This window comes from Bufo bufo, chromosome 4 (assembly GCF_905171765.1).
Source record: "Bufo bufo chromosome 4, aBufBuf1.1, whole genome shotgun sequence".
NCBI lineage: Eukaryota > Metazoa > Chordata > Amphibia > Anura > Bufonidae > Bufo > Bufo bufo.
Window position 1 is genome coordinate 512314628 of NC_053392.1, and position 12215 is coordinate 512326842.

Here is a 12215-nt window from a genome sequence, read left to right on the forward strand (position 1 = left end):
GCCGCCCTCTGCCCTGTCTGATAGTCCGGTCACAGCCATAGCAGCCCTCTGCTCTGTCTGATAGTCCGGTCACAGCCATAGCAGCCCTCTGCCCTGTCTGATGGTCCGGTCACAGCCATAGCAGCCCTCTGCTCTGTCTGATGGTCCGGTCACAGCCATAGCAGCCCTCTGCTCTGTCTGATGGTCCGGTCACAGCCATAGCAGCCCTCTGCCCTGTCTGATAGTCCGGTCACAGCCATAGCAGCCCTCTGCCCTGTCTGATAGTCCGGTCACAGCCATAGCAGCCCTCTGCCCTGTCTGATAGTCCGGTCACAGCCATAGCTGCCCTCTGCCCTGTCTGATAGTCCGGTCACAGCCATAGCAGCCCTCTGCTCTGTCTGATAGTCCGGTCACAGCCATAGCCGCCCTCTGCCCTGTCTGATAATCCGGTCACAGCCGAAGCTGCCCTCTGCCCTGTCTGATAGTCCGGTCACAGCCATAGCAGCCCTCTGCCCTGTCTGATGGTCCGGTCACAGCCATAGCTGCCCTCTGCCCTGTCTGATAGTCCGGTCACAGCCATAGCAGCCCTCTGCTTTGTCTGATGGTCCGGTCACAGCCATAGCAGCCCTCTGCTCTGTCTGATGGTCCGGTCACAGCCATAGCAGCCCTCTGCTCTGTCTGATGGTCCGGTCACAGCCATAGCAGCCCTCTGCTCTGTCTGATGGTCCGGTCACAGCCATAGCAGCCCTCTGCTCTGTCTGATAGTCCGGTCACAGCCATAGCCGCCCTCTGCCCTGTCTGATAATCCGGTCACAGCCGAAGCCGCCCTCTGCCCTGTCTGATAGTCCGGTCACAGCCATAGCCGCCCTCTGCCCTGTCTGATAGTCCGGTCACAGCCATAGCCGCCCTCTGCCCTGTCTGATAGTCCGGTCACAGCCATAGCAGCCCTCTGCTCTGTCTGATAGTCCGGTCACAGCCATAGCAGCCCTCTGCCCTGTCTGATGGTCCGGTCACAGCCATAGCAGCCCTCTGCTCTGTCTGATGGTCCGGTCACAGCCATAGCAGCCCTCTGCTCTGTCTGATGGTCCGGTCACAGCCATAGCAGCCCTCTGCCCTGTCTGATAGTCCGGTCACAGCCATAGCAGCCCTCTGCCCTGTCTGATAGTCCGGTCACAGCCATAGCAGCCCTCTGCCCTGTCTGATAGTCCGGTCACAGCCATAGCTGCCCTCTGCCCTGTCTGATAGTCCGGTCACAGCCATAGCAGCCCTCTGCTCTGTCTGATAGTCCGGTCACAGCCATAGCCGCCCTCTGCCCTGTCTGATAATCCGGTCACAGCCGAAGCTGCCCTCTGCCCTGTCTGATAGTCCGGTCACAGCCATAGCAGCCCTCTGCCCTGTCTGATGGTCCGGTCACAGCCATAGCTGCCCTCTGCCCTGTCTGATAGTCCGGTCACAGCCATAGCAGCCCTCTGCTCTGTCTGATGGTCCGGTCACAGCCATAGCAGCCCTCTGCTCTGTCTGATGGTCCGGTCACAGCCATAGCAGCCCTCTGCTCTGTCTGATGGTCCGGTCACAGCCATAGCAGCCCTCTGCTCTGTCTGATGGTCCGGTCACAGCCATAGCAGCCCTCTGCTCTGTCTGATAGTCCGGTCACAGCCATAGCAGCCCTCTGCTCTGTCTGATGGTCCGGTCACAGCCATAGCAGCCCTCTGCTCTGTCTGATGGTCCGGTCACAGCCATAGCAGCCCTCTGCTCTGTCTGATAGTCCGGTCACAGCCATAGCCGCCCTCTGCCCTGTCTGATAATCCGGTCACAGCCGAAGCCGCCCTCTGCCCTGTCTGATAGTCCGGTCACAGCCATAGCCGCCCTCTGCCCTGTCTGATAGTCCGGTCACAGCCATAGCCGCCCTCTGCCCTGTCTGATAGTCCGGTCACAGCCATAGCAGCCCTCTGCTCTGTCTGATGGTCCGGTCACAGCCATAGCAGCCCTCTGCCCTGTCTGATGGTCCGGTCACAGCCATAGCAGCCCTCTGCCCTGTCTGATGGTCCGGTCACAGCCATAGCAGCCCTCTGCTCTGTCTGATGGTCCGGTCACAGCCATAGCAGCCCTCTGCTCTGTCTGATGGTCCGGTCACAGCCATAGCAGCCCTCTGCCCTGTCTGATAGTCCGGTCACAGCCATAGCAGCCCTCTGCCCTGTCTGATAGTCCGGTCACAGCCATAGCAGCCCTCTGCCCTGTCTGATGGTCCGGTCACAGCCATAGCTGCCCTCTGCCCTGTCTGATAGTCCGGTCACAGCCATAGCAGCCCTCTGCTCTGTCTGATGGTCCGGTCACAGCCATAGCAGCCCTCTGCTCTGTCTGATGGTCCGGTCACAGCCATAGCAGCCCTCTGCTCTGTCTGATGGTCCGGTCACAGCCATAGCAGCCCTCTGCCCTGTCTGATAGTCCGGTCACAGCCATAGCCGCCCTCTGCCCTGTCTGATAATCCGGTCACAGCCGAAGCTGCCCTCTGCCCTGTCTGATAGTCCGGTCACAGCCATAGCCGCCATCTGCCCTGTCTGATAGTCCGGTCACAGCCATAGCAGCCCTCTGCTCTGTCTGATGGTCCGGTCACAGCCATAGCAGCCCTCTGCCCTGTCTGATAGTCCGGTCACAGCCGAAGCCGCCCTCTGCCCTGTCTGATAGTCCGGTCACAGTCGCTGTACCGGGTGACGCCCCTATTCAGGACTAAGGTCCTCATACACATTAGATGCCAGTGGCTGCACCCATGGACTCCTGTCTGCTTCCCTTGCATTATGTTAAATGGTCATGTGATGCACGGGAAGCAGATCTCCAATGTGGCCAGTGATTGTCTTGATGGCACTGCAGTCTAACGTTTTCATAGAGAAACCCAAGATAAGCAGCGGAGGCCGGGAAGCGAATGAGCCAGGACCCAGCACCTAGGGATTACCAATGTGAATCTGGCTAGTCTGACAGGTCATGGAAATGAGTGCACAACCACTTTAACTGCGTGGGCTGTAGCTTAGAAAACCCCATGCCCCTAAGCATTACAGCTATATTATATGTAGTTTAAATTTGGCGACTAAAAATTTCATTTGGCTCCTAAATTTTTCAGGTTAGGAGCCAATGGCTCCTTGATATTTTTTTTTGTCTGGAGCCCTGTATAGTCAATGGGATCTGTTTGGCTCTATTTGTGTCAGTTATGAGCTGAATCCAGCACTTACGTTATTTTCATTATTCTGATCCTATAATGGAGCAAAACAAAAGAACACTAGTGTGAAAAAGCCCTAAGTATCAGACTGTGATTGCTGATATACTGTACAGTTTATTCTGGCTCAAAAATTTGGCATTAATGGGGCATGACTAGGGTCATATAACATGTCAAACTTAGAAAAGTAATAAATAAATAAAAATACTTAAGAAGACAATTAAAAATGCAAATGTCTAATATGTAAAATAATAATCATTCTCCTCCGCCGCTCCTAAATCAGAGGTAGAAACAAGTTCTAGACAATATACTGTAATATTAAAGGGACTGTACAGTATATACAAATGTGTACACATAAGGCATACAAGACTCATACCACTGGCCCGTCAGCATCCTTCACCCCGCCATCAGTGGTTTCTTCTGGAGCAGAGATCGAGTCCTGGGAACATTCATTAGTGTTTTCATTTTTCTGCTCTGTAAGAGTTAAATAGGTTAGGAGGTTAGTATATACTCTATGCACCAAGACGTGTCTAACACTGGGTGCACCTCAAGATGACAATGTACACGTGTCCGGGATACTCATTTTCTCCTTTTGTATTATTACCAACATTTCAGTGATTATTACTACTACTAATAAGAGCACCGTGACACCGCAGTAAGGCTGGGTTCACACGAGCGTGTCCGGATTAGGTCCGGATGCGTCCCGGTGTATTGCAGCAAACCCGCGCGAGTAGGAATGCAATTGCAATCAGTTTTGACTGCGATTGCGTTCCGATATTCCGTTTTTATCGCGCGGGTGCAATGTGTTTTGCACGCGCGTGATAAAAAAAACCGACTGTGGTACCCAGACCCGAACTTCTTCACAGTAGTTCAGGTTTGGGTTCGGTGTTGTGTAGATTGTATTATTTTCCCTTATAACATGGTTATAAGGGAAAATAATAGCATTCTGAAAACAGAATGCTTAGTGGTGATCAATTGAGGGTTAAAAAAAATAAAAATAATTAACTCACTTTCTCCTCTTGTTCGCGTAGTTCCCGGTCTCTTCTTTACTTCTTTAATGATGAGCTGTGGGCTAAAGGACCTTTGGTGACGTCAGATCACATGCTCCAATCACATGGTCCATCACCGTGGTGATGGACCATGTGATTGGAGCATGTGATCTGACGTCACCACAGGTCCTAGCCGGTAGTTCATCATTAAAGAAGTAAAGAAGAGACCGGGAACTACGCGAACAAGAGGAGAAGGTGAGTTAATTTTTTTTTTAACCCTCAATTGATCACCTACTAAGCATTCTGATTTCAGAATGCTATTATTTTCCCTTATAACCATGTTATAAGGGAAAATAATACAGTGAATAGACTGCCACCTAGCAACCATGCGTGAAAATCGCACCGCATCCGCACTTGCTTGCGGATGCTTGCAATTTTCACGCAAACCCCATTCACTTCTATGGGGCCTGCGTTGCGTGAAAAATGCAGAATATAGAGCATGCTGCGATTTTCACGCAACGCACAAGTGATGCGTGAAAATCACCGCTCATCTGAACAGCCCCTAAGGCCGGGTCTTGTCTTTTAGCGAAAATAAAAAGCCCAGCTGGTTTTGACAGAGTCCACAACGGAGGCCAGAACTGGACCTGTAACACAGATGTGATGAAATATGGTTGGACATGGAGACACACAGGTTCTATATGGTATCCTCTGGCACTTTTGACCACAGATGTTGCAGATGCTCCTGTAGATCCTGCACACTCGTAGGCTGCTGAAGCTGATGTCCCAGCTGGTCCCATAAATGTGATAAATCTGGTGACCGGGCAGCCAAGGAAGTGCTGCATTCTAGAGGAGACATTCCTAAGAAACCCTTGCTGAGTGTGGGCGAACTGAATGCCAGTTGGAAGCCCTGCCTTGCAGGGGTGTATTGGCCATAGACGCAACAGGGAAATTTCCCGGTGGGCTAATGCCCCAGGGGGCTACCCAACGACCATCCTGCTTCTCAGTCAAATGATGTGCCCCCTCTCAAAGTCTGTCAACTAGGCAAAGTGTCTTTGAGGGTGTCATATAGGCATGTGTGGCAGTCAATCATCTTTCACCAAAAGGGTACACTACCCAAAAGTAGCCTCTGAGAGCCTTTTTATAGGGCACTGGGGCAGCATTTGTATGCCCTCTTCTGGCAAAACCCAGAGTCTAATCAGACCACACCTGTAATCATTTACGTATCTGCCTGAGACATAACTGTATGCAGAGTTTTGCAGCAATCCAACAATTCTGAGTGTGGTATTTTTTTGTCAAAGAATGTACACAAAATCTTCCCTAGGGGAGAACCTCTATAGCAAACATGTGGGACAGCCGACAGCTCACCTTGCAATGAGTCAGGACATGACTGCTCGGTTATATCAGAAGTACTGCTACAGCGCGTTAGCTCCTGGGGCTCCTGACAGCCGACTCCTCCCGATTCACAGCTGACTTCCAATGGCTGCTGCAACTCATCCACTTCTAAAAAAAAAAAAATCATGCCTAGATTATCTACACAAGAATATCCTAGTGATACCAATAATGCATAATTCTAGCCACACATAATCCAATGCTTTAAATGGCACCATCATTCCCTCTAAATATGGAAAGGTGCACTCATTGTGCTTGGAACTACATAAAAGAGTTATCTAACATGGAGAACCTGATTTCAGGGCGTGCATCCCCGAATTACAGGGAATCCCTGCAAATAGCAGTCATCTGGTGCTCAACACGAGGCCTGCAAAATGCAGCATTATAGGAAGCGCACTGAAACCAATGTCGTCCTCCAGAGTCAAATGTGTCAGGGGAACCCTTCCATTAGCTTTACATACCCTAGTAAGGGATATGATGGTATTTAAAGCAGACACCATCTAGCATATTCATCGGATCTAGATTCAAGGTTATGGTTATTTGAAAGCAGACAACCCTTTTAAAGGGGTTATCCGAGAGTATAAACTGCCCCGCCATATGCCCGGGCCCCCCACATTGAATATACTTACCTGGCTCCCCCGCGCCATCACTGCTGCTTCTCCCCGTGCGCGGATGAAAACCTGCGGTGTTGGGGTGGCAGCCAATGGCAGGTGGTAACGGGGACCAGCCTCCCCCGACAACGAATGTTTTCATCCGCGCATGGGGAGAAGCAGTAGTGGCGGTGCAGGGACCAGGAGCGGCGCAGGGAGCCAGGTACGTAGATTTAGTATGGGGGGCCCGGCTTATGGAGGGGGGTCCGACAGTTTATTCTCTCGGATAACCCCTTTAATATCTCGTATTAGAAAACAGACACCATCAATAGGACAACACGGACGTCAAGTGGTAGATTATGCAAAATGTCAACGAGCACAAGAAAATATTAGCCGCAAGCATCTAAATCAGTTAAGACCGAACAGAAGGAAGGACAGTGTTAAACTGGAAAGTAAAGATCTATAACCTAGCATGGTAGATGGTAGAGCAGGAAATAATGAAAAAGGAGGGAGAGTTACAGTACCTGAGAGTTTTTGAGAGCAAGACGCATAAGAGATACCAGGTAAGAGAGAGCTCACAGTGTGAAGGAGATGGGGAACACTTTTAGCAGCTGGCAAAGCCTCATAGAGATGAACACAGTTGCTGATAGACTGACTTCGCTTGGCTTTTAGAGAAGAAGAGTAGAGGGAATAAGAAAACATGTCAAACAAAGACCACCACAGCACTGGAGCTCCAGCACTAACCATCGCCCAGCACTGGAGCCCAATCATTGACCACCGCCCAGCACTGGAGCTCCAGCAGTGACCATCTCCCAGCACTGGATCCCCACTGACCATGACCCAGCACTGGAGCTCCAGCAGTGACCATCTCCCCGTACTGGATCCCCACTGACCATGACCCAGCACTGGAGCTCCAGTAGTGACCATCTCCCCGTACTGGATCACCCATCACTGACCACTGTCCAGCACTAGAGTCCGAGCACTGCACATTGACCAGCACTGGAGACCCCATCACTGGAGCTGTCAGCACTGACCATCCCCCAGCATTGGAGCCCTGAATACTGACCATTGCCCAGCACTGGACCTTTACAAAAGTTTAAAGAAAACCTGTCGCCATGAAAACGCTAAATAGTCTGCAGTCAGCATCTGATAGAGCAGGAGGAGCTGAGCAGTTTTATGGGAAAAGATTAGGTATAAATTGTATTTCATTCTTTTAAATCCCTGCTCCTTCTGAACTTTGAAGTCCCGGAGGCTTCAGGCTCCCCTCTATGGCTGTGTACAAAGAGATAGCTGTCAATCACTGATCGGACCGAATCCTGGACTGCAAAACTCAGAATGAGCAGGAATTTACAGGTTTTACTGAATCTTTTCCCATAGTACTATATATCAGTCTGCTCTGCTCCTCCTGCTCTATAACATGCTGCATGCAGTTCAGACACCATATTCAATATGATAGGTTCCCTTTAATATCCAGAGTGAAACAGTGAGGTTAGAAAACAGGAAAGAAGGAAATTAGCCCTTGGCTTTATAGATGGATTGGCTGATTACAATCCAATCCAATAATGCCCACAAAATACACTTAAACCTTTGTCTTTATGGCAAAGCTTTTGATAGGTAAAAGCAAGCCATGCAAAACAATGGCCAAGTCTGAAGAGATAATGTACAGAAAAATCTACGGTGACCGTGGAGAGGGAAAGGCACAACTAACTGCAGCTTTCCTATCACCAGAAGGCAGGCACTATTTACAGCAGCCTGCAATTGGAGAAGGAATGTGCAGAAAGACTATGAGAAGGGTTTATACTCCCAATTTATACTAAAATTACTCCCAATCCAACTGCCAATAGGCTGCAAAACAGAGTTCTACTTTCACTGCTCTTAGTACAGCATTCAAAGGTGGATTCAATTGGCTTCAGAAAGATTTCCATACTAAGACATCAAAACTTCCTAGTACTTACAGCATACATAACAATTTTGAACTTTGTAAGTATGAAACCTCTATAAAAAGGCCTGCTGAGTTGTAAAGAGGCAGACAATATGGGAGAAGGTATTAAGATTGAAATGTACGCACAATGGTAGCTCCCCAGGATGTCCATGCGGCAGAAAACGACATCTACGGCAACAAGCAGTTTTCTGCCGCACATATTGCTAAATGTGTCAGACCGTGGGGGTCCCGCTTGCAGCACAAGGGCTCTTTCACACGGGCGGATCCCGTGCGGGTAATCCGCTGCGTGAAAGAGAGCCAGGCCCCGTTCTGGACAGCAGAGACACTGAGCAGTAACATGACTGATAATGCTCTGTGCCTCTCTGTGATCTTTTTACTACAAAATCACAGTGACCACTTTATCTCACTGTGATTTTGCAGTAAAAAGATCATAGAGAGGCACGGAGCATTATCAATCATGTTACTGCTCCGCGTCTCTGCTGTCCGGAACGGGGCTTGGCTCTCTTTCACGCAGCGGATTACCCGCACGGGATCCGCTCGTGTGAAAGAGCCCCAACTCTTTCTACCCACTTTTACAAGTACCAGAAAAGGGAGAAAAGTCGCAAATTTTGGAGAGAAAAAACTTTTCGACTTTTCTACATCAGAAAACTAGTATAGAATATACATACACATTCCCTGCTATGTTTTTAAAAATATCTGTACTACAGCAGTTTAACTACAATTCTATATCTATACAATGGAAGTGTGGAAAGACATAAGATAGATGAAATCTCAGTTGTACCCATTTTAAATGCGGAAATTTGCAAAAACACAAGTAGTGGAAACTTACCTGTGGCTTTTTGCCGCACCATGTTCCTGGCCTTCTCCACACCGGGAGCCCCAGAGGTAGTAGCACTGCGGAATCTCATTGGTTCGTGAGCATCTGGATGATTTCTCCAACTCAAAGAGAATGATCTGCCCACTGCTGCCCCCTTCTGAGGATCAGCATAGCAACCTAGGACAAGTACAGAGAAGGGTGCCAAAGTGCCTCGCTGAAAAGATTTGTATTGTGATACAATAATACCTAGAATAGGGTGTAATGACATAACTGTGTACTAAATAAATGTATAAATGTCAGGAGGACAGCACTGTAAGATGACCAAAAGAAACATTTACTGCCTAGTGAGCTCAGAATTTGTTGCAAAACTGTACTTTGAAAAGCATCCACTAGATGTCACCATTTCAACAGCCACATGGAAGTGCATGCAGACATACACAAGGCCCCAGTCCATTGGAAGCATATTTCAGGAAGTCTTCCAGATGTGCACCTTCCATGTATGCCACTATACGGGCACATAGCGACATACATTAGTATGAAAAAAATGTATACCACACAGTATACATTTTTTCAGCAGTGGCTGTCTGCATTGGACAGAGATTTCTGCTGCTCTTTCCTATACATTTTATAAAACGTATGCGTACGGAGAAGCCATAAAAAAAATAAAAAAAAGTAATGTGTATTTATTCTTTAACCCCTTCTTGACCTATGACATATATCCATCATAGCAGAGTGCTGCTATAAGGGAAAATTGAAAAAACTACACAAATAGCAGCCTTTATTTGCTGAAATCAGAATACCCCTTCAATGTGAAATACAAGAGTCTTAAAGAAGAGCTGTCTCCTCTACTGACAGGTCTGTTCTAGTAACTACTCGCATCCCCCATGTAATAACAATTCTGGAGATTCTATTCTTATGAACCTATGTTCTGCCATTATCTTACTAATCCTTCTAGAAGTTGTGTATTAATTACTAGAAGGTCCAGATGGGTGTTACCAGTTGGGGGGATGGACAGTGTCAGACTGTACAGGGATACACCCTCAGCTGGTAACACCCATCTGCAGACTGCTAGCAATTCATTCACAAACTTCTAACAGGAATAATAAAGGAAGGACAGATCATAAGAGTATAGATGCTCCAGAATTGTTATTACAAGGAGGATGAAAGTAGTTCCTAAAACAGACATGTCGGGAGAGGTTACGGCTAAAGTTTTTCACACCATCAGGCCATTGGCTGAAATAATTCTGTGAAAAATGTTTTTCCTTGGTCTTACCCTTCCCCCTTTGTTTCTTCTCCTTCTGCTCACTCAGCTTGTCCAAGGGTAAACTGTTCATGTCCAGTCCATACACAGTCCGCGCTAGCACCGCAGTAAGCGAGTCCATGATCTTGGACCACTCGCTGATGAGCTCTTCCCAGTCGGTGAGCGAGGACAGAACGCTCAGCAGCTCGTCCCACAGCTCCCGAGAGATAAAAACACTCAGATTGGCTCGGATCCAAGCTACAATTAGTGTCTGCAAGAAGAAAAAAAAGATGATGTTACCTGGACAGCACCAAGAACAGAAACCCACAGTAATGACGACATTACAGTCTACTCATGGCCCTGCAGAAACACCGCCATACCTGTATCAGAATCCCATCCTGCCAAGATCCTCCCATACACAGGCAAGCTTGGCTCGGCCGAGCATGAAAACGCAGTGAATGGGGAGACTTGAGATCAAAACGACGAAGCGGAAATCCTTACCTACCTGACATCGGCCATTGGGGGAGACTTGGGAGGTTCCACAAAGATAAAATGGTTGACCAAACCCATCAAAATAAGCAAGTTCAGTCAACATAGATCTAACGTGTATGGCTATCTGAAGCAATTAAGGTATGATCACATTCTGGAACCAATTCCATTGGTAATGAAAGTGAATGGGGTCTTTCTGACCCAATTACATGCTGCAGAAAAAGCTGCAAGGAATGACGACCATGCTGCAAATCTTCTAACCTGCAGCATTTTCATGGTTCATATTTCATATAGCTCCCCCGAGAGCTGCAGCGCATCCACCGCTGATCAGGTATTAATAACCTATTCTGCAGATAGGTCATCAGTAGGTAAAGGCTATGGACCCCTTCATGAGCATTTTTTAACATTGCTAAAAAATAAATTTTTTAATTGGCCTGTTTGCAGGCGATCAGTTTTGGTTTTCTTTGAATCCTGTCATTTGACGGCTCATGCTCCTCCTGTTCTATAAGCCTTCAGCTCAGACACAGTGTCCAACGTTCCCTTTAAAAGTGTTATTCCCTTCACAGCCTTTCTGGGTAACCTCCGGCCTTTGGTAGGCAGAGCTATGGAAATGGTCAAGCAGGCTGCGCTCCACTTCCCTCAACTCCCCTGTAGTGTGAACTACGCATTCAGCTCTGACATTTCCGTAACTTCAGCCATCCCCGTCCGGCACTTAATCACGCTATTCCCATCTCGCCCAGGAAAGGTAGGGATGGGAAAATCCCTTGAAGTCAGTGGCGCTGAGAACCGACTGGCACACAGGGTCTCACAATGCTCCTCTTCAACTGGATGATAGGTTCACTATGCCCAAAACCCCCAAACTCCGGTCCTAGGTTTATACTTGGGCAAAGAAACATTATACTAAATTATACAAGACAAAAAGAACTCACCCGGAATAACACCCCCGCAAGATCCTGAGAGAACACGTCTTTTTTTGAGGGATCCTTTGGTTTCTGAACAACTGCTTCTGTTATCCGTAGTAGTATCTGTAGCATCTGCTCCCTGTGCGATCAAATACGTAAAATAGAAGAAAAAAACATGAAAACCAGAGTGATGAATAGATAATATCAGAGCTTTCCAATAAGCAGAATATTCTATAATGCCATATCTGTACTGGTCCCATATTCTCACCACAGAAGTCAATGGAGCCTCTTATTTTTTATATGATGTCAGTATTTCTGACCGATCAATGGGTGGGGGCACATACATCAGCAGTGTCCGGCCAGTTGAATATTCGTAAGGGGGACACAACTGATGTAGTGCACAGGTCCGGCATCTGTAGCCTAACATGCAGCATTTTTCTGTCTGGCACTATTTGACATCTGTCATCACAACTGATGCATTGAATGGTTAATAAAGAGGTTATCCCATGATTCATGTAAAAAATAGAAAATGATATATCATATTGTACAGTCTCTTTCTAACAAACTTAGAACCAGCCCTGTACCTCACATGGATCCAGAGATCTCCCCACTGATCCGCTAGATTAGGGATCGTGCCCTCTTTGCTGCAGCTGGTGGCAGGTGAAAGATA

At 48.0% G+C, this 12215-nt stretch overlaps 1 protein-coding gene across 2 annotated transcripts in view; it reads right to left on the reverse strand.

Annotated features, from left to right (window-relative positions):
- The window catches only part of RALGAPA2 (Ral GTPase activating protein catalytic subunit alpha 2), a 344341-nt gene that overhangs the window by 265880 nt on the left and 66246 nt on the right, over nt 1–12215 (reverse strand). For both annotated transcript variants that reach the window (XM_040429694.1, XM_040429695.1), the window contains exons 14-18: nt 11573–11684; nt 10188–10425; nt 8927–9091; nt 5542–5676; nt 3564–3661 (exon numbers count right to left, since the gene is read on the reverse strand). In XM_040429694.1, coding sequence (XP_040285628.1) covers nt 3564–3661; nt 5542–5676; nt 8927–9091; nt 10188–10425; nt 11573–11684 — 748 coding nt within the window. The remainder of the gene's footprint in view (nt 1–3563; nt 3662–5541; nt 5677–8926; nt 9092–10187; nt 10426–11572; nt 11685–12215) is intronic.